Genomic DNA, 22941 nt, shown 5'->3' on the forward strand with positions numbered 1-22941 from the left:
CTGTCACCCGGGTGGATTTAATATATCAAAGCCGTCAACATGGCCTCTGCAACGCCTCAGCACAGAAGTTCTCTTGGCATTACGAGAGTTGCTTTTATTAGTAATTTATTATTCTGTAGAAATTACATTTTTCCATTTAGAACAGTATCGGTTAGACGTCAGACGTACCGTAGTGGAGCGTCTGCCTGAGAACACGTTCCAGTCTGCTGGGCTGCGTACTGTGTCTGAAGGACGTGGACCGCTGAACAGCTGCTTTAGCTCTACTCTACATGTGATTAATGTACAAATCCTCCCTGAGATTAGTCATAAGGCTATCTGTGTTAATTCCTGGAAATACAGAACCCGAAGAACAAGAACCGCTACGGTGCTGCTTCAGCCACAGTCCACCTCTCTCCACTGGCTACAGCTTGATCTCTCTGGCCAGGATCGAGTCGTAGATCTGACTGGTGAGCGGCACGTACTTCTTCTCTTCCAGGTGCAGGAAGTAAAGGTCGTCCTGAATGACCCCGGGGTCAAAGCCCTCCTCCACCAGCTTCACTTTCTTCATCTTGAAGGTTCCGGTCATCTCCAGACAGCTCTGAAATGCAGGCAGGTGAGCAGGGTTACCGTTAGTCAGCGCTGAAGCACAGGACTGACCTCAAAGCAGAGGGGAACGCTGAGAGATACACTGACACCTGATGATAATCTTACGGTCCTCACACACGCACACACTTATACTGGTCTCAGGTCTCTTTTAGTCCTCACACACACACACACCACATGCTACTGATCTCAGTTCTGTGATAGTCCTCATACAGACCTTATGCTGCTGATCTGTGTGATCCTATTGGTGTCCACCTGAATGCTGCTGATCTGTGCGATCCTATTGGTGCCCACCTGAATGCTGCTGATTGAGGTGTTCTGTGACACTCTCCTCACTCACCTGGATGCGTATGAAGCGCGGCCTGGCGTAAACAGGCAGGTAGTTGGCCACGTGACGACAGGTGTCGACACAATCAAACTCCTTCCCTTCCTGTAACGTGATGGCAGCCATCCCGATCCTGCCCTCATGACCTGCCACACAGATGAACAGACGGGTGTCACTTTACATCTTGGACATGAAACTACAGGGGTGTGTGTGAGATCTAAAAACTACCGCCTCAGGACCAGCCAATCCCGTCTCACCTGGCACTTTGACACCATAGACGTTGGCCTCATCGATGCAGTCCACCGTGCCCAGGATGTCGGCTACCTCCGTCGTAGCCACATTCTCCCCCTTCCACCTGCCATCAGAACACGCTCAGCATGAGTGCAGAACACAGAAGTGTAGGACACAGAACACGGTCAGCCTCCTGTCCATAGCAGTTACCCAGAAACCCACCTGTTCAGAGGAATTACCCAGAAACCCACCTGTTCAGAGCAGTTACCCAGAAGCCCTCCTGTCCATAGCAGTTACCCAGAAGCCCACCTGTTCAGAGCAGTTACCTGAAAGTGTCGCCCACGCGGTCCTGGAAGTAGACGAAGTTGTGGTGGTCGATCTTGAGGAGGTCTCCGCTGTTGAAGTACAGGTCTCCTTTAACAAACACGTCCTGCAGACGCTTCTTCTCCGTCTGCTGCTTGTTCCCGGCGTAGCCCACGAACGGAGAGTGTTTCGTTATCCTCCCCACCAGCAGCCCTGTCTCGCCTACAAAAATACACAAACCGTCACCACCTCATGGAACACACACACACCGTCACCTCATGGAACACACGTACCTTACGGTGAACAGCCACTGGATGAAATGTGGTGAGCTGCGACTACTGCAGCCTTTTAGGCTAATACAGTGGTTATTTTTTGACAAGGAAGAACATGCATTCAAAACTGGCCCCCTGATCATCCCCTAGTGTAATTGGCTCATTCAATCGTTCCCTCACTTTCCACCTCAAGATGGTGTGTGGTGAGCATTCTGGCGCATAATGGCTGCTGTGCAATACCCAAGGTGGGTTCCCCCTTCACTGTGAAGTGCTTTGGTTGTGAGAAAAGCGCTATATAAATGTTATCACGAGCAGGAAATGAGCTGCTGTCTCTGGAGTGTTCTGAAAGTATTGGCCATTCGCTCCTCTGGGTGTCAGTCTGCTGTAGGCTTTTGAAGTCGCTCTACATAAGGCCCCAGAGCGCAAGGTGGAGAAACAGATGTGTGAACAGGAGAAAGAAATGACACAAATATAAATATACAGAGTCTATAAAATAGAATGAAAGGACATTTTAGAATGTCTCAAACCAACAAAACATCTTAGACTTATCCAAGGTCTGGTTATTCACTTTATCTGTTCTTCAACCATGACCAACAGACAGCCGAACTAAAGGCAGTGACCTTCACCTTTAACCTTCACCTATGACCTTCAACCTTCACCTGTCCCCAGGGCTGACCCTCTGAGAGCGACTGACCTTTGGCGGCTTTCACACAGAGCCCCTCAGCGTTGCGCACAGGCTCCTCCTTGTCTGCGTCGAACTTGATCAGCGAGTACGGGAAGATCCGCTACAGCAGGACAGGAGGAACACACTTTAGAACTCTACAGCAGAACAAGAGGAACATGCTTTAGAATGCTACAGCAGGAACACGCTTTAGAACGCTACAGCAGGATAGCAGGAACACGCTTTAGAACGCTACAGCAGGACAGGATGAACACACTTAAGAAAGCTACAGCAGGAACATGCTTTAGAACGCTACAGCAGGACAGGAGGAACACGCTTTAGAACGCTACAACAGGACAGGAGGAACACACTTTAGAACGCTACAGCAGGACAGGACGAACACACTTAAGAAAGTTACAGCAGGAACATGCTTTAGAACGCTACAGCAGGACAGGAGGAACACACTTTAGAAAGCTACAGCAGGATAGGAGAAACACACTTTAGAAAGCTACAGCAGGAACACACTTTAGAACGCGACAGGAGGAACACACTTTAGAATGCTACAGCAGGAAAACACTTTAGAACGCTACAGCAGGAAAACGCTTTAGAACGCTACAGCAGGAACACATTTTAGAATGCTACAGGAGGAACGCACTTTACAAAGCTACAGCAGGAACATACTTTAGAAAGCTACAGCAGGAACACACTTTAGAACGCTACAGCAGGAACACACTTTAGAACGCTACAGCAGGAACACACTTTAGAACGCTACAGCAGGACAGGAGGAACACACTTTAGAATGCTACAGCAGGAAAACACTTTAGAACGCTACAGCAGGAACACACTTTAGAACGCTACAGCAAGACAGGAGGAACACACTTTAGAAAGCTACAGCAGGAACATGCTTTAGAACGCTACAGCAGGACAGGAGGAACACACTTTAGAACGCTACAGCAGGACAGGAGGAACACACTTTAGAAAGCTACAGCATGAACATGCTTTAGAACGCTACAGCAGGAAAACGCTTTAGAACGCTACAGCAGGAACACATTTTAGAATGCTACAGGAGGAACGCACTTTACAAAGCTACAGCAGGAACATACTTTAGAAAGCTACAGGGGGAACACACTTTAGAAAGCAAGTTCATTCATAAGAGCAATTTGTTCTTGCAAAAAATGTGGAAAGGGGAGGTCTAAAAATAGTTTAAATAAATCAATACAGTTCAAGTTCAAGACACAATAAGGTCCAATTGAAGAATGAATGAAGGTGCAGCATACCACTGGACTAGAGCTCGACTGAAGCCAGAGTGTGTTTAATGCCCTGTAAAGAAACGGCTGGTTAACTGATCAGCGCTCTGCAGTTCGTGGGCCTTGAGCGGACGCCCCTGAGGGATGCGGCTTGGGCAGATCGGCGACTCACCTTGTGCAGGAAGTTGACGCGTCCCACCACGCCGACCTTGGTGGTGTAGTTGATGAAGCCGACGTTTCCCTCGGTGGCAGCATACAGCTCACGCACGTAGATGTTGCCGAAGCGCTGCAGGAACTCGTTCCAGACGTCAGTGCGCACACCGTTGCCAATAGCGATCCGCACCTTGTGATTTTTCTCGTTGTCTTTCTGTAAGGGAGGCCAGGAACACTGATTTGCTCTCTGGTTATGGACACAGTTGACCAGTCAAACACGCTTAAGAATACACACTGGACAATATGGAGGACAAGCCACAAATTAGTAGCCTGGCAAGCCAGACCCACATTAAGATGGTGGGTCTGGGAACACACCAGGGCAGGGCTCAATCCAAGGGGCGGGATAACCGGTTGTCTTTCACATTCCCTCTGCACGCAATAGGATAGCGCAACAACCCATGCGTTTTCCCACCAGTGGAGCTAGTTGGTAGATCAAACTTTTGCTGTATCTGATCGGTAAAACTCTGAATACATATTTCTTTCTAAGGAATGACTTTAGTGCCGTTCTTTTCTCAAAGAAAAGCTTAACTCCAAGTCTTTGAGTCGCAGCCAATGCCGAAAGAGCTAAAGACCGCTTCCCATCTTCTTTGTTTTCAAGTAGCAGGGAATTCACACGGAGCCGTCGCAACTCTGTCATTATGTTATGCCCGCCCACCAACTCTATACACAATGTGATTGGCCTGACCAGAGTTTGGTTTTTCCAGCTCGCAAGCCAACGGAGAGTTGCTAGACGACCCTGCTGCAAATTCCGTTTGCTGCCGCTAGAGTGCGTCTAGATTTGTGTGTGTGTGTGTGTGTGTGTGTGTGTGTGTGTGTGTGTGCGCGCGCTCACTCACCTGTGGGGTGTTAAAGGTGTGTGTGTGTAAGTATAGTATGTATATATACTCTTTTGATCCTGTGATGGTCTCTGATTTATCCCAATCCGTGAATTAGTGAAACACACACAGGATGGATGTTGGCATGGGAGAGCAGTGCTCAACCACTTTCCACGCCCACATTTTTCCTACTGGGTCGGGGATCGAACCGGCAACCCATCGGTTACAAGCCCAAAGCCCTAACCAGTAGGCTCGTGTGTGTGTGTGTGTGTGTGTGTGTGTGTGTGTGTGTGTGTGTGTGTGTGTGTGTGTGTGTGTGTGTGTGTGTGTGTGTGTGTGTGTGTGTGTGTGTGTGTGTGTGTGTGTGTGTGTGTGTGTGTGGGGACACAGGGACACACTTTAGAATGCTACAGCAGGAACATACTTTAGAACGCTACAGCAGGAACACACTTTAGAACACTACAGCACACACTTTAGAAAGCAAGGAAAGTTCATTCATAAGAGCAATTTGTTCTTGCACAAAATGTGGAAAGGGGAGTTAAAATAGTTAAAATAAATCAATACAGTTCAAGTTCAAGACACAATAAGGTCCAGTTGAAGAGGTGTGTGTAAGTATAGCACTCTTTTGATCCTGTGAGGGAAATTTGGTCTCTACATTTATCCCAATCCGTGAATTAGTGAAACACAAACAGCACACAGTGTACACACAGTGAGGTGAAGCACACACTAATCCCGGCGCAGTGAGCTGCCTGCTACAGTGGCGCTCGGGGAGCAGTGAGGGGTTAGGTGCCTTGCTCAAGGGCACTTCAGCCATGGATGTGGGCATGGGAGAGTGTGTGTACGCGCTCACCTGTGGGGTGTTAGAGGTGTGTGTGTGTGCGCTCACCTGTGGGGTGTTAGAGGCGTGTGTGTGTGTGCTCACCTTTTGGGTGTTAGAGGCGTGTGTGTGTGTGTGTGTGTGTGTGTGTGTGCTCACGCTCACTCACCTGTGGGGTGTTAGAGGTGTGTGTGTGTGTGTGCTCACCTGTGGGGTGTTACAGAGGTACCGTAGCGTCTCCCCGATGTACTGCATCACGGTCACATCGTGCTTCCTGCAGTCCTCCCAGAACTGCGAGGCCGAGAACTTCCTCCGGAGAACCACAGTGATGCCTGCAGGCAGGACGACAATAAGAGCATGTGAGTTACTTTGGTCATCTTGACCGCAGTGATGTCTGAGCTTGTGAGTGACTCGGGTCATCACGTCGGCCGTGACGTCTGAGGGAGGAGCTACCTCTCTCGATGGAGCCGGCGAGGCCGATGAGAAAGCCTGCGCTGTGGTAGAGCGGCAGGTTGATGTAGAAGACGTCTGTGCTGGTCACCCCAGACATGGCCTGGACGAAGGAGGCCGCCCACACCCTCTCATGGGTCACTAGTGCAGCCTTGGGAAGACCTGGGGGGGGCACCACCAAAACAAACCTCTTCATTGTGAAAATTAAAATCAATCAGGAGTTGTCTCAGGTATGGGTATATAGGAGTTGTCTCTGGTATGGATGTACGGATGTTTAGGAGTTGTCTCAGGTACAGATGTATAGGAGTTGTCTCAGGTATGGATGTATAGGAGTTGTCTCAGGTACGTATGTATAGGAGTTGTCTCAGGTATGGATGTACGGATGTATAGGAGTTGTCTCAGGTACGGATGTAAGTAAGTAAGTAAGTATTTATCCCGTGAGGGAAATTTGGTCTTTGCATTTATCCCAATCCGTGAATTAGTGAAACACTCTCAGCACACAGTGGATACACAGTGAGGTGAAGCACACACTAATCCCGGCGCAGTAAGCTGCCTGCATCAACGGCTCGGAGAACAGTGAGGGGTTAGGTGCCTTGCTCAAGGGCACTTCAGCCATTCCTACTGGTCTGGGTTCGAACCGGCAACTCTCCGGTTACAAGTCCGAAGCCCTAACCAGTAGGCCACGGTTGCCCTGCACTGCTGGATGTATAGGAGTTATCTCCGGTATGGATGTATAGGAGTTGTCTCTACCTGTAGTGCCTGAGGTGTAGATGTAGAGGGCGATGCTCCTGATGCCCACGTTGGCACGAAGCGAGCGTGGGATAGGTGTCTCTGGTGCCTGGCTAATCACCTCGGAGATGCAGCTGATGCCATCTGTGGTGCCCTTCTCGTCGGACAGCAGGTACACGGATATGCCCTGCTCCTTCAACACTGGCAGCACGTCCTCCACTGCTGACCGCAGCTCTGAAGGAGCGCAGGGAACGCAGGTGACTCATCCGTCCACAACAGGCTTCAGTGATGACTATTTGTATCAGTCTTGGGCAGAAACGTTTCAACTCACCAATCAATGGCCTAGTTGTGTTGCATATCAATAACACTCTTGGTTAAATATGATGGATCCAGAATGATTTGACTTTTGAGAGGTGTTTTCACCACATATACACTACCAGTCAAGGAGATGGAGACACTTATTTCCATTCCACTCCATTATAGACAGAATACCAGCTGAGATCATTTGCATTGTTTTTTAAATGAGGGCAGCAGTTTACATTATTACATATTACAGATTACATTATTACATAATTGCAAAATGATTCTCGACTGTTGTAGAAAGAAATGGCTGATCTTTAATGCAATATCTACATTGCCCATTATCAGCAACCATTCATCCAATGTTGCAAAGGCACATTCTGTTTACTAATCTGATATCATTTTAAAAGGCTAACTGAGAAAACATTGGAGAACCCTTTTGCAATTATGTAAGCACATAATGTAATCTGAAAACTGCTGCCCTGAGTAAAAGTCAAGTCAAGTCAAGTTTATTTATATAGCGCATCACCTGAAGCTGTTTAATAGTCTTTTTAGGAAAGCCTGTGAACAGTCCATTGCAGTAATCAGCCCTGCTGGAGATAAATGCATGAATGAGTTTTTATTTTGACATCAACCCTCTAAGTTTGGCAATATTTTTGAGGTGGTAAAAAGCTAATTTAGTTATCGGTTTCATGTGACTGTCGAAATTTAGATCACTGTCAATAATACACCAAGATTTTTAACAGTATCCTTTACGTTCAACCCTTGTGTCAAGGAGAAAAAAACAATGCAAATGATCGCAGCTGGTATTCTGTCTATAATGGAGTGGAATGGAAATGTATAAGTGTCTCCAAACTTTTGACTGGTAGTGTATATTTCTGTGTGGTCTGAATAAGTCTTACTTCCACCCTAATTATTAACTACTACACTACTACACTTAATACAGGATATACAAGCTCCACTGTGACCTGCCCCTTCATACAATAACTGCCTTGACAAAACCCCACCAGATAACAATAATCTGTGCTCCACCCTGAAGGCTACACACTTCCATAAATCCAGCTCTAACTCTTAACTTGATAGCCTACCTCAGACCCTCCGCCTAGTCCTGCAAGGGATACACCAGACAAAGTATCGGAGTCTTAATCTGTCACGGTATTTAACAGGTTAACCTGTAATAATGTCGCAGAATTGATCATTTCCCCACTCGGTAGAACTTGTTGCCCTGTGGGGAGAACGGGGTAAATTGAGCATAGAAGTAAGATGAGCACCCCTTTGTTCTAGGAAACCGCAAACAAATGTTGGGATTTGTTAATGGAATAGACAAAAGGTTATGGCCCCAAAACATTAGGCAACAGGGATTTTATACTATTTAATTATTGGCATAGAGTGCACATAACCAACAGACACAAAATATTACTAAGATTATATCAGATCAAAATCAGTTTTACATGCAGACTAAAATGAGTAACTTTACTGGAAAGTTAGGCTATTTAGGATGTAGGCCCTATCTGACAGCTCAACCAAGCGTGAGAAGATCAATACAATCAGGACACGATGCAGGTTGGTTACACAAGAACCACGTGTCTGGATTTTATTTATTTCCCCTTAGATAAATACGCATGGCGTCACGTTTTCTCCCCCCACAAATCCCAAATCACGTTTCAAACATTAAAACTGCGAAACCTGCAATCTGCGCACTGTAAACCCGATGATTTCGTGATCAGTGACACTCGCGTCACCTACCTGCAGCCGCGATTAGAACTTTGGCTCCTGAACAGGAGAAACAGTGCAGCAGTGATTTCGCCCTTATGTTGTAGTTGAGAAGGGCCACAGGGCAGCCAAGTTTGGCCAGGCCCAGCCATGTCCATGCATAACAAGGCTCATTCCCCAAGAACAAGGCGACAGTATCCCCTTCTTTGAGCGAGGCATAAGTCCGTAAAGCATTGGCTACTTTATTGCTCTGTTTGTCAACCTCCAGATAAGTGTACGACTTTCCTTCAAAGTGAATGAAGATCTTATTCGGATGTTTCTTCACAGCATCCAAAAAACAATCCAGAATGCTATAGAGGGGTTTCCCTCTTTTGTATTTGGTAAGCCTGATTCCAAATCGAATCGTTTTAAGAATGTACCTAAGATCCTGAAAAAAATAGGGGAAGAACGGTTTCAGTATTGCTGGCAAAACAGCCAACCCTGCTAAAATAGTTAGCCAGACGTACATGCTGCGCGCAGTTATGTTGACATACGAAGCTAGCTCCATGCGCAGGCAACATTTAGCGATAACGCATTCTGTAAGTTAGCACGACTCACCAGAAGATTAAATATCAGTCTGATTTCATGTTGTCTCTGCGTGCAAGCTCAGTCAGATGTACTCCTTGGTTCCACCCCCAACGTATGATCCGAATGCGGTTGCCAGATGTGTGCTAAGCTCCATTCCTCTCAATACCCCAAATCCACAAACCACAGTTAAACAACCCTGCAGATGTGCCTATTATATCAGCTGAGTTAGCGTAATCCTTCTGAATGCTGGATTTCGGATTTGTTGGAAATCTGGTGACCAAATTCATGTTTCGATCATGAACTCGTGATGGGGCATGCCTTGACTAGACTTCACTCACTGCGTTTCAGCCCGATCATTTTGATGAGGCAAGCTCTTGTCTACGACGTTATAGCCCTATGGTAAAAAATAATGGAGAAATATGAACTACGTGTTTTCTCTCGCAGACGCATCTGCTGGTATTCATCGCTTAATAAGCCTATTTTAATGATTTTTCTGTGTGCGGCTCAGTCACGTATTAGACAAATTCGTGTGTGTATCTGGCAACCCTATGTTCACAGTGTAGGCCTACACTTGAATTTGAGGGAGGCATACCAAAGGGCGAATGTGCGTCCGGGGATTGGATAACACAAAGAGATCACATTTAGGTAAAAGTTCATCATAGTAAAGTCTACCTCCGCAACCCCCATCTGAGAGCTGGGACTAGGGGCTTCTCTGAGTGATTCCATGGTTGAGTTATACCAAATGCTGCTGTAAAGTCTATTGCATGGGACAAAGGTTTCTTTGTAACACTTCCTCGACTCAAACAGGAATGCAGGAAGGATTGTGCCCAAACACTTTACAATTTAAAGATGCACTCCAGTCATTGATTAACCCCTAAAAAACATCTGCTACTGATAGCAAACTCTGACACGTTAGCTATTGTAAAGCTAAACATGATGATATGTCCTCAGAAAAACTATTGTTCCACAAATGATTTTTCTAACCTCTCGCTGTGTCAAGCACAAGCATACAAACAATAATCAAAACAATTAATCATTAAAAATACAGTTTTATTTCACAGACAGTAGGCTAATACACATTCTAGAAATAACATTCCCTCACACAAGTGTCAAGGCTGCAGTATTGGAGGAATTATTTGTAGTTCATATGCAGGAAATGCAATATTTTGGACATGAAAAAAACTGCATTGCACTACAAAGTACTGCACTTGACTTTACTGCACAAATATTTTGGACATGAAAATACTTTTGTTCTGCAGCAAAATTGCAGTATAACTGTCCCATAACTGCAGTGATTTTGTGTAAGGGTTGATGTGCATATGGATCATATATATCAGTGCAGAGAGCAGCTATTCCAGTGAGATTTTGAGTCCCGACTGACCATTGGCCAGTTAGAGTTTAACAGAGCCCTGCAGAATGGCGGCGTGCATGTCCGCTGCGAGGGGGCTATAGCGCTTCTCTCGCTCGTCCAGGAAGTGGATAGGGTCCCGCACGGCGTCTGGACTGAAACCTTCCTCCACCAGCTTCACCTTCATCTGCTTGAAGGTTCCGGTGACTTCCAGAGCGCTCTGTCAGACACACACACACACACACACACACACACAGTACAAGGGCTTTACAGGCTGACAGGCTGGAACACTTCAAAGAGAACAGATCCTGAGCCCAACTATCTACTTCACATATCAGTCTTCAGGCATCAGGGCCTGTACCGCCTGTGTGTAATACCTACTGCTGTACTGATGATTATTACTGTTGTACTAATCATATCGTTGTGGCTAGACGGAGAGGTTGCACAGGGCGTATCATTCGACAGTGCAGCCAGTGCGATGCACCGGGGCCCACGGCTCTTCGAGGGGCCCATCGCGGTTTGGGATTGGCCCCCCCTCCCCAATACAGACTCATCAAACAACTGTTAACATTAACGACGCATTCACAACTACAAATTATACTATAGCTCGCTAACTGATTGCTATTTATGTGCTTCACTATCTCTATCATTTTGATTTCACTAATGACATTTCGACGTTAGAATCAAAATTAATAACAACTAATAACATTATTGATTATTTTATCACCAACTTATAAGATGTTGTAACATGGCCTGCTGGGAAATCTGTTTGTCCAATCATTTAAAATTTTACCTCATTATCGTAGGCTAGGCTGCGCATGCTCGTAAATGTAAACTGGTAAGGGTCAACTACTAAACTTACTAAAGTTTTGGAAAGTCTCAATCATTGACCATAGCTCTGTGGCAGCAACATTTAGTGACGTTTGCACAGCATTGTTTTTGTACCTCACCTTACCAGTCACTGTAGCCACAGGCAGAGGTGGAAAGTAACAAAATACATTTACTCACGTTACTGTATTGAGTAGTTTTTCTGTGTATTTTGTATTTTTTAAGTAGTTTATAAAATCGGTTTTTAAAATTTTACTTGATTACATTTTGAGTGAAGTATTGTACTGCGCTACATCAAAAATCCCATCCGTTACTTGAGTAAAAAAAAAAGTTAAGACTAACGAAAACAGAAAGGGAGAGAACAAAAAATCGCGCCCTAAACCACTAGCCTAGTGATAATGGGCAGCATGTAGCCTACAACAGGACATGAATCAAGCTGGCGCCATGCAGTCTTTCTGAAAGTGATGGAGATGGAGCTGGATCACGAGATGCATCAGATTACATGTGTAGCCTAACCTATGAACAGAGGTGGAAAAAGTATGAATACTTTGATGAAATATTACTCAAGTACAAGTTAAAATACCGATCTGAAAATGTACTCAAGTAAAAGTAAAAAGTAGTTCATTTAAAATGTACTTTAAGTAAAAGTTACTTAGTTAAAAAAGTTACTTTTTTTGGGGGGGGGTACCAGAATAACCAGTTTTACCAGAGACTAAATGAGGAGATCTAATGAGGAGATACAGCACTCCTAGTCCTCCATAGTAATGCATGGGGTTAGTTTGTAACGCCAATATGGCAGTTGTCTACACATATCACAACCCTTCCGTGGCAAAACGTCGACATGTGAATACATTGAGCCAATCATGTGGTGTGTTGTGAATACATTGAGCCAATCATGTGGTGTGTTGTGAATACATTGAGCCAATCATGTGGTGTGCTGTGAAGACATCGTGCCAATCATCTGTTGTGATCTTGCCGCTGGAGCAAGATTGGTGTCGTGAAGCCTTACGCACACACATTTCTGCCGAAATAGATGCCCGATAAGTTCCCAAAAAGCGTTGCAATATGGCTGCCGAGTGGAGGTACTTGCCTAAAAGGACTTTGGTCATAGCTCGAGTTGCTGCAGCCAGCAGCTAAGGAAGCCATGTTAATGCTCCCAGTGTGTAGTGCTGTAGCTGCAGCAACTCAAGCTAGGTAAAACCGATTGTTTCAAAGAAGAAATGGAGATCTATGTGAAAAATCACCGGAGTTTAAGTTTGAGCAGTAGTTGATTTTCAAAGTTAGTTGCACTCATCCTTGGTCGCTTTGTAGTGAACAGTAATCCAGCACACAGGCAGCTGAGGCAGGCAGGCCAATGTTGAGTTACAGAGTTTTTTTATATTTGGAAACGAGCAGAATGTTCAACTGGGCGTCGAACTGGGGGAGGGGGGAGGGGGGGGGGGGGGTGAAGTATCCCCAATGGAGGAGAGGGCCCTTGAAAAGTGGAATACAGGGCGCACAACATTTTCACCAGGCATTAGTAATAACTCCGGTAATCCACACATAAAAAATCCAAACAAGTCCATAAGTAGAGTCGTGTAATGAAGTGAAATAACACAGGGGAAAAGTATTGAACACGCTAAGAAAAAGCACTATAAAGGCAAAGAAAGGGAAGGAACGAGCTGGAATCTGTAACTAGTTAGAGAGTAGTTATCCTTTCTATCTGTGCAAAAATGGTTAGTAGCCTACATATTGATGGGCTATAAAAATGTTTTTCATTACCAAGGTGTCACACAAGGATACAAGGATAGGATACAAGGGTCCCAGAGTTAAATGAACATTGGTATCAAAGGGATCTAGCCTACTACTAGGACCATGGGCGTCGGATGCATTGTGAAAGTGGGTGGGACATTTCAGAGGGGGGGTATGGGGGTCCTCCCCAGAAATTTTTTTTGGACTAGATGCAATTTCCTGAATTCATCTTCAATACATTTTAACAGGTTATTTAGATACTTCTATATAACAAAATAAAGCCAGCCTACGAAATTAATAAAAAGTAAATCATGCATAATTTAAAAATAACTGAATTGAAAATTGTAATGACAGCTTCAAGACATTTCCTGTATGACAAAACGTATTAGTCGCAGTATCAGGTATGATTTTGGCCCATTGTTCTAAACAGATTCCAGATTCCTGATTTTTAGTTACTTCCAGAACTGTTTAATTGAATTGGCTGCCTTCAATTCTTTCTGGAGCTTTCTCCGAGTGGTCCTTGGAATTGATTATCCTTCTGACTCCCTGGTCAGAAATATTGCGAGGAGTGCATGGCCGGTTGATGATGCAGTGATGTTCCTTCCACTTGCAGATAATGGCTCCCATGCTGCTTACTGGAAGATTCCGAAGTTTTGAAATGCATCTGTAACCAGTTTCATTGATATGTTTTGCAACAATAAGGTTGCAAAGGTCTTGGGAGAGCTTTTTGCTTATATCCATCATGAAATGTTTCTTCTTCACTGTCATCACTCACATACATCATACATACAGTAGGCTACTCTGCTTAGTCTCTGGTAAAACTGGTTATTCTGGTACCCCCCCCCCCCCCCCCCCCTTAACTTGTACTTGAGTAATATTTCATCAAAGTATTGGTACTTTTACTTGAGTACAATATTTTCGTACTTTTTCCACCTCTGGCCACAGGAGAGTGGTCATTTTCAAAGCTGAAATTGATAAAGACCTATCTGAGTACCATGGGTCAGGAGCGACTGAGTGGATTGTCCATACTCTCCTTTGAAAATAACAGAGCGAGAAATCTGGATTTCACCACAAGAGTGAACGAGTTTGCTGAGCAGAAGGCACGCAAAGTTCACTTCTGACGGCATAGTGCAAGTTTTGTTTTTTGCTTATTACGGCAACTGATCGGCTTATCAAGTTGTGGTTAAATGGCCGCTGTGCCATCATGTATGTGTCTGTTTGCGCTTTGATGAGGCCATTGTTGTGCTGCAAGGGAACGTGGTGTGTTCAGTTGAATGGATTTGTTTGCGTTCTGTTTTTTCGATCGCAGGCTGTGTACAGGTTACGCAAATAGTCACTGTCCATGGTGATAATGATCATGTCGTGTGTGCGCTCTTCTTTCCCTCCGTGCTCGGTCGGTGTGTGTGTGTTGAGATATGTAGGAATGCTAGTTGTCACTGTGCATGGTTAGCGCCAGACTTGCACCGGGGCCTTGCGCAACTACGCTGTCTTTCTTATTGCAATGAGGCCTTCTATAAAGTGGGTCTCTAGACCTTCCACTAAGTCAATTACCGGCCATTTGTGCCCTGTGGTACTGTCATTAAGTTCAGTCTGAACTGAAGAATTGGACACGAGAGCTAACAAAATGGTGTGTGTGTGTGTGTGTGTGTGTGTGTGTGTGTGTGTGTGTGTGTGTGTGTGTGTGTGTGTGTGTGTGTGTGCGCGTGTGTGTGTGTGTGTGTGCTACCTGGATTCTGATGAAGCATGGTCGGGCGTAGGCTGGCAGGTAGGCGCACACGTGGCTGAAGACTCTGCTGCCATCAAACGCCTCTCCCTTCTGTAGAGTGACCGCAGCCATCCCGACCCTGCCCTCATGACCTGCCGAGACGAGAACATTTACCAACATCACCATGGAGATGAAATGAGAAAACATTTACCACACCTCTACAGCATCACCATGGAGATGAGATGAGAGAACATTTACCACACCTCTACAACATCACCATGGAGATGAGATGTGAAGATGAGGAGGGATGAGATTAAATTAGATGAGCTGAGATGAGATTAGAGGAGGGATGAGATGAGATCATAGGAGGAGATGAAATTAGAGGAGGAGATGAGGGGATGTGGATAGTGGGGGGAAGAGGAGTCTCACCTGGCACTTTGACGCCATACACATTGGCCTCTGTGATGGATGACATCATAGTGAGGATGTCTGAGATTTCATTAGTCGCCACATTCTCTCCCTTCCACCTGGGACATCAACATCAGAGTTAACACTGCACTAACTAACACACACACACACACACACACACACACACACACACACACACACACACACCAGAGTTAACACTGCACTAACTGTGGACGGCGGACAGGGACCCAAAACAAAGTGGCAAACGCAAAGGTGGAGGCTCACACTCTTTGTCAACATGAAATGGTGCATCCCAGGACATGTGACGGTGAAGGACATATCACTTTGTCTGCTGTCCATCTGACTGTTACACACACACACACACACACACATGCCAGGGTTAACACTGCATTAACTAAAACACTAAATCACTCACATCCAAAATAACTTATTCAATAACACTCACACACACACACTCACCCAGTAACACTCTCTCACACATAGACAGTCACCCAGTAACAGTCACCCACCAACAAACACTCTCACTCACTTGCACAAAGCACCGCCCCCCACCACACACAAACCCACTTATCCAAGAACACTCATGCACATCCACCAACATACACCCACACACACACACACACACACACACTCATCCACATCCAACCACTATTGACACACACACACACACACACACACACTAATCCACATCCAACCACTATTGACACACACACACACACACACACACACACACACACACACACACACTTACACCCACACACCGCTGATGTCAAAACATGACTTAGAAAAACTCATTCATGCATTTATCTCCAGCAGGGTTGATTACTGCAATGGACTGTTCACAGGCCTTCCTAAAAAGACTATTAAACAACTTCAGGTGATACAAAATGCAGCAGCTAGGACTCTAACAAAAACTAAAAGAACTGACCACATTACTCCAATTCTTAAGTCCTTGCACTGGCTTCCAGTAAGTCACAGAATTGACTTTAAAGCACTATTGCTTGTTTATAAATCAGTAAATGGAGCAGGACCTAAATACTTGTCAGACATGCTTCAGCAGTACACACCTTCTCGTCCTCTCAGGTCCCAGGTGAAAAACCTGCTAGTAAAACCTACAGTTAGAACTAAACATGGTGAAGCAGCTTTTAGCTGCTATGCGGCTCAGCTGTGGAACCAACTTTCGGATGACATTAAAAAGGCCCCAACTGTAGCCAGTTTTAAATCTAGACTTAAGACCAAACTGTTCTCAGACGCTTTCTGCTAACTGTGCCGAGTTACAAATTCTGAATCTGCCTCGATAATTATTCTACTTTGTCTTTTATTACTTTTTTTTACTACTTTTGCCTTTGTTTTTGCTTACTAATTATTCTTTATTTTTAAATGATTTTACCTTGTGTTTTATGTTTTCTTTTTATTATGATCTTTACCTTTTAACTATTCTTTGACTATATTGCCCTTCTATGCTTTTATTTGTTATTATCGTTTGGTTTTGTTTATGTAAAGCACATTGAATGACCTCTGTGTATGAAATGTGCTATATAAATAAACTTGACTTGACTTGACTTGACTTGACACACTCATCCACAGACTAGACTGAGGGCTGACCTGAATGTGTCTCCAACGCGATCCTGGAAGTAGAGGAAGTTGTCGTGGGCGACCATGAGCAGATCTCCACTGTTGAAGTACACGTCTCCTTTCTCCAGCACGTCGTGCAGCTTCTTCCGCTCCGTCTGCTTCAGGTCCCTGGCGTAGCCCGAGAACGGTGCCTTCTGAGTGATGCGCGCCACCATCAGTCCTGTCTCACCTGCACACACACACACATGCACGTGTGAGGGACACCCCGACACCCCCCGGCTCTCTCTGGCCAGTTTGACCAGTGGGTGTTCAGGTGTGTAAGACAGGTGAGGGCCCTGTTGTGTGTGAGGGCACTGTTGTGTGTTCAGGTGTGTAAGACAGGTGAGGGCACTGTTGTGTGTATAGGTGTGTAAGACAGGTGAGGGCCCTGCTGTGTGTTCAGGTGTGTAAGACAGGTGAGGTCAAACTGGCCCTGCTGTGTGTTCAGATGTGTAAGACAGGTGAGGGCCCTGCTGTGTGTTCAGGTGTGTAAGACAGGTGAGGTCAAACTGGCCCTGCTGTGTGTTCAGATGTGTAAGACAGGTGAGGGCCCTGCTGTGTGTTCAGGTGTGTAAGACAGGTGAGGGCCCTGTTGTGTGTTCAGGTGTGTAAGACAGGTGAGGGCACTGGGGCATACGGTGCGACGGTACCTCGGGGCGACTCTATGCACAAGCCCTCTGCGTTCCTGACCGGCTCCTCCTTCTCCAGGTCGTACTGGATCACGGCGAACGGAAACAGCCTCTGAGGAAAACAGATTTATCATACGAACACACTTTCCATACAGCTGGTCAACTCCTCACAGAAGTGGACTACTGGAGGGGACTCTGCCTCTCTATGGCTTGACCATAACATGCCATACTGCATTCAGGCTCTCTTGTACTGGCTATATTAGCCTCTACAAACGTGCATGTGTGTGTGTTTCATTGTATGTCCATCCTAACAAGTGTTGTGAGTGTTTTTCTTGTGTGTGAATGAGTGTGTCAAGCTACTGGATGGCTATATTTCCCTCAGGATCATCTATCTAGTATCTATCTATCTTTCTATCGCACTGACCAGTGTGATTGCTCATCCTTAGGTTGCCAGGGTGATGCGTGTACTGTACCTTGTGGAGTGGGTTGACGCGGCCCACAGCCCCGATCTTGCCGGCGTAGTTGATGAAGCTCATGTTGCCCTCGGTGGCTGCGTACAGCTCTCGGATCTCCACGTGGCCGAAGCGCTGCAGGAAGTCCCGCCACACATCCGCACGTAGGCCGTTCCCAAAGGCGATCCGCACGTTGTGCACCGGGTCAATGGGCGACTGCAGGAAGGCACACAACACAGGAGCTGAGCATGATGTAGCTTGAATGTTATTCCTCATTTTTGTAAGTCACTTTGGATAAAAGTGTCTTCTGAATTAATAAATGTTAAAGTTAATGTAAATGTAATGTAATGTAATGGCAAGACGGAAAAAAGAGAAAAGACGATAAACATGGCTTAAAATGTCTAGAATCTGCACACAGCATCATAACATAGTGGTTCTGCACACAGCTGCACACAGCATCATAACATAGTGGTTCTGCACACAGCATCATAACATAGTGGTTCTGCAGTATTGAAGTGTCACTTTATATTCTGTCTTAGGTCAGTTGAAGAGGTAAGTCAGGTGGTGATAATATGCACACATTTGCAGACCTGCCAACCCAGAACAGATATTATATTACAACTTTTTCAGCTCATCTTGGTGTAGATGTGTGTGGCCAAATATCAGCGCAACATATAAATATATTTTGGATAGTTCACTCATTTATTAATGTCAAATATGTAAATTTAAGCTAAGCGTGTAACTGAAACTTTTTTGTTATAATTTACCACCTTTCACAAAGATTCCAATGAATGATGCATTTAACTGGTAACAATAGTCTTGTATCATACCATTCCGTTTAGGATCACAAAGGTGGCTAGGCAACATCAGAATCTCAGGGCTGAGCTACACCAGGCGCGTAACTGAAGCGTTTCGTTCGTGTTGTGTCTGCTGCAACAATTAGCTTCCATTATAATCAATGGAAGTAGCTACACCAGACGTGACAGTGGGGCGTACGTTCGAAAAAAATAGACCATTCATCTAAAATGGATTTTACGCGTTGCGAACGGAACGCTTCAGTTACGCGCCTGGTGTAGCTCATACCTCATTGACACACAGCACAGGGTAAACTGAAACTTTTGTTCACTCTTTCTTGACTTTGTGTAGAAGTTGGCTGGTTTCAGATTTGTTGATAAATTGATTTTCGGACTTTGATTTCGGGTGATCTGATTTGAATGTGGTTCTGCTGGTTCTTAGCCTGCTGCCTAGCAGCACGGCAGGATGAGCACAGTTCAGATAGAGCCATTAAGAAGCGTGTGAAAAAATACAGACTGGAGGAACTGAAGAGAGAGCTGGAGGCTTTGGGGGTTAACGTTGATGGACATGGACATGGGTGAAAATAAAAATAAAAACAAAAAGGAACTCCAAAAGCTCCTAATAAAGGAGCTGAAGCAGGTCGAGGATGGCAGAACTGGCCTGGACAAGAGGGCTAGGGAGAGGGCAGAAGGACTAACTCTGCCCATGGAGATCCCAGGAGACGTCCTAAATGTTCTTCATGACCTTGATACATTCTTGGACAAAGAGTTGGAAGACTCTGAGAGAAATGAACAGAGGGATGACGATGTAAAAGCTGTGAGTAGAAGACATCTGCTCTTATTGAGTGTAAGAAGTAGCCTTGAGCTCGGAGCAATAAGTGGGCTCCCTAAAAAGTATGCTCACAAAACATCAAAATGGTTCAGCATTGAATTTGAATAAATTGTTCCCCCGTTATGTTTAGCTTCAGAAGGACTGAAAGACAAAGGAGAAAAGGAGAGAGTCTTGAGGCCAGAGGTTGGAGACAGGAAGGAGGAGGCCAAGCCGGAATCCAATTTCTGGAGTGCCAGAGAGAACCACAAAGGCTCCGTCCCCTGGAGGAGGTTTTGGGGGGCCAGACACAGCAGCAAAAGGCTGACTGTGTGAACAATTGACAAGGACTTAACCATCAAAAACCGTCAATAAAGCAGATACAATTTGTAGTGATCTTAATGTTTCTTCACGATTCATTTCTCAAATATAATTCTGCAACCTAATGACTCATAACAAGCTGTTCCAGCATTTGGCTTTGAGTTGGAGAAATGCCACCAGGCTTAATGTCCTCTGGACAGCCCTCAGCTGTGGACCCCGGGTCAGGCGGTGGTGGGGTCGCCTACCTTCGGAGTGTTGCAGAGGTAGCGCATGGTCTCGCCGATGTACTGCATGACCGTCACGTTGTACTTCCTGCAGTCATCCCAGAACTGCGACGCAGAGAACTTGTTCCGCAGCACGAGGCTTGCACCTGTGAATGAGAGAATAGACACGACAACCTGTTTAAACAGAGTACAGTTTGAGTGTGTGTGTGTCCTCTGCGTGTGTGTGTGTGTCCTCTGGGTGTGTGAGTGTGTCTCCCGCGGGCGCTGACTCACCTCGTTCGATGGCGCCGGTGAATCCGAGGGCGAAACCGGCCGTGTGGTAGAGAGGCAGGTTCACGTAGACAACGTCGTCAGAGCACACGCCCACAATAGACTGCAGGGAGGACATCACCCACAGCCTCTGATGACTGATCACCGCAGCCTTGGGCAGGCCTGCAGGGCAGCACACCAGCGGGCACCGGTTAGAATGGCATCACATACGGGTACCACTTAGAATGGCATGATGTGTGAAGTTACCTGTAGTGAGGCGTGTGTGTGGTCGCCTATAGTGAGGTGTGTGTGTGTGAGATGTGTGTGGTCACCTGTACTGCCTGAGGTGTGTGTAGTTACCTGTAGTGTGAGTGAGGTGTGTGTGTGGTGGTCACTTGTAACAAGGCCATAACATCCCCCCCCCCCGCAAAACAGTTATACATATATAAACATAATATTCTCCAATGACATCCTAGCCTGGAAAATCCAGACCCTGGTAATCTAGAAAGATTAAGGGTCTGGCCACGAACTCGAAGAGTGGCACCAAGCATGCATTTGAAAATCTCACTGCACGCAATTGGATAACACTAGACCAATGTTTCCTCTGAATGATTCCGGACTTCGACGCACTTGGACGACACTACGACCAACGTTGCTCTGTTGTCATCAGTTTAGCTCGCGTCTAGACAGCCTATATCAGATACGCCGAGTTCCCCGGGATGCAAGGGGTAAAAGTAACGTGCATCATTGCTGGAAACTCTGGATTTCCAGGGTAATGACATCCCATAATGCAAAGGGTTTGAGACCATTCCTCCTTACAAAATCTCTCCAGATCGTCCAGATTCCTAGATCCTCACTTGTGCTTTCTCCTCTTTGACTCACACCACTGTTTTAGATTAAGGGACTGAGATGGCAATGGTAGAAGCTTGATTTTGTGTTCAGTAAGCCATTTTTGTTTTGGACATGTTTTGGTTTATTGACCTGATGAATGATCCAAGTGGTGATCATGTGATCATGATCAAGTGATCATGACCCACTTTTAGTATCTTGGCAGATATTGACAGATTTTCATAAAAGAAAATCAGATTGTTCTTGGAGTTCATAATACCATGCACCTTGAAAAAGGATCCCAGCGCCTTCGGAATAAAAACAGCCCCACAATATCACAAGAACTCCACCATAATTGTCATTAGATTGTCACAGTGCCTGAGGTGTGTGGTGTCATCTGTAGTGAGGTATGTGTGTTCACCTGTACTGCCTGAGATGTGTGGTGTCACCTGTAGTGAGGTAAGGTGTGTGTTCACCTGTAGTGAGGTGTGTGTGTGGTCACCTGTAGTGAGGTGTGTGTGAGGTGTGTGTGTTCACCTGTAGTGATGTGTGTGTGAGGTGTGTGTGTGGTCACCTGTAGTGCCAGAGGTGTAGATGTACACGGCGGGGCTGGAAAAGGTCACGTTGGCCCTGAGGTCAGAGGGCAGGGGGGTATCTGAGGCCAGGCGGATCTTGTCTGAGAGGGTTTCCATGCCAACAGTTTCACACACCTCCGTGAAGAGAAAGACGGTGACCCCTTGTTCTGTCAGCACAGGAAGCACCTCCTCCACCGCATCTCTGAGCTCTGAGGAGAAGGTGGAGGGAATTGAGTAACCTGTAGCACTCCTGACTTACAGCACACAAGGAGTGAATGAGACTATAAACAGCCTGGCATGACCATGACCGGTAATACAGGTTCTGAACTAGTAACTTCAGCATTCCTCTTCTTTCAGAAAGGTCCTTTTTCACCATTAACTGATTTTACTGACACCATCACATGTTTTTAAAACTGCTTTTTAAACGAAGGGAATGACTATTCTTGACCTCCGCGGAGCGGAGCTGTACCTGCAGCTGCGAGCAGCACTTTGGCGCCGCAGCAGGAGAAACAGTGGAGGAGAGATCTGGACCTCAGGTTGTAGTTGAGGAGCGCTGCAGAACACCCGAGCTTGGTCAGGCCCAACCAAGTCCACAGGAAAACGGGCTCGTTGCCCAGGAGAAGCGCGACGGTGTCGCCCTGCCTGACGCCAGCGTGCTCCCGGAGCGCCCTAGCGATCCGATTGCTCTGCCGGTCTGTCTCCTGATAGGAGAAATTTTCATCTTTGAAAGAAATAAAAGTCTTTTGAGGGTGACAACTTACCGTTTCCAAAAAACGATCCAATAATGTAAAGTACGGGTTTGACTGTGCGTATTTAGCTAACCGATACCCAACTAGAGTCGTCTGAACGCCGTATTGTAAGTCTTTTAGAAAATATGGAAATCGATATAGAACTATCAGCAACACAGCAAGAAAGATCAGCCATGTCAGCATTGTAACGGAGTTGCGGTATGTTGCAGAGACCAAGTTATCCTTAAGTGGTTATGAGCAGGGTGACAGTCGATCCGTCAGACCGCTGCCGTTGCACAAACTGGTTAATCAACATTGTGAACTCGTTCGGTGGCTCATGGGTTGGGTAACTCGGACAGAGTTGATAAGAAAACAAGCTGCGTTCAATATGCGTTATCGGTGAACTTTGAGGAAGGGTGTCTGAACACGTGTTTGGAAGTGATCACGTGAAAC

The 22941-nt window shown here is 45.9% G+C and overlaps 2 protein-coding genes across 2 annotated transcripts; both read right to left on the bottom strand.

The window, feature by feature from the left end:
• Window positions 1-79: 79 nt before the first annotated feature.
• zgc:101540 (hsFATP2a_ACSVL_like domain-containing protein) lies at window positions 80-9300 on the bottom strand. The gene is made up of 10 exons (XM_042109132.1): window positions 8692-9300; window positions 6667-6879; window positions 5920-6078; window positions 5674-5798; window positions 3794-3988; window positions 2408-2498; window positions 1465-1663; window positions 1165-1262; window positions 923-1053; window positions 80-577 (listed from the first exon to the last, which is right to left on the bottom strand). The coding sequence occupies exons 1-10, from the start codon at window positions 9203-9205 to the stop codon at window positions 401-403; spliced, it is 1902 nt and encodes a 633-aa protein (XP_041965066.1). The 5' UTR covers window positions 9206-9300; the 3' UTR covers window positions 80-400.
• Window positions 9301-10254: 954 nt separating this feature from the next.
• slc27a2b (solute carrier family 27 member 2b) lies at window positions 10255-22848 on the bottom strand. The gene is made up of 10 exons (XM_042110437.1): window positions 22230-22848; window positions 21760-21969; window positions 20382-20540; window positions 20130-20254; window positions 17983-18177; window positions 17531-17621; window positions 16872-17070; window positions 15267-15364; window positions 14859-14989; window positions 10255-10793 (listed from the first exon to the last, which is right to left on the bottom strand). The coding sequence occupies exons 1-10, from the start codon at window positions 22690-22692 to the stop codon at window positions 10617-10619; spliced, it is 1848 nt and encodes a 615-aa protein (XP_041966371.1). The 5' UTR covers window positions 22693-22848; the 3' UTR covers window positions 10255-10616.
• Between the last annotated feature and the right edge of the window lie 93 nt (window positions 22849-22941).

Source organism: Alosa sapidissima, chromosome 11, assembly GCF_018492685.1.
Source record: "Alosa sapidissima isolate fAloSap1 chromosome 11, fAloSap1.pri, whole genome shotgun sequence".
Lineage (NCBI taxonomy): Eukaryota > Metazoa > Chordata > Actinopteri > Clupeiformes > Clupeidae > Alosa > Alosa sapidissima.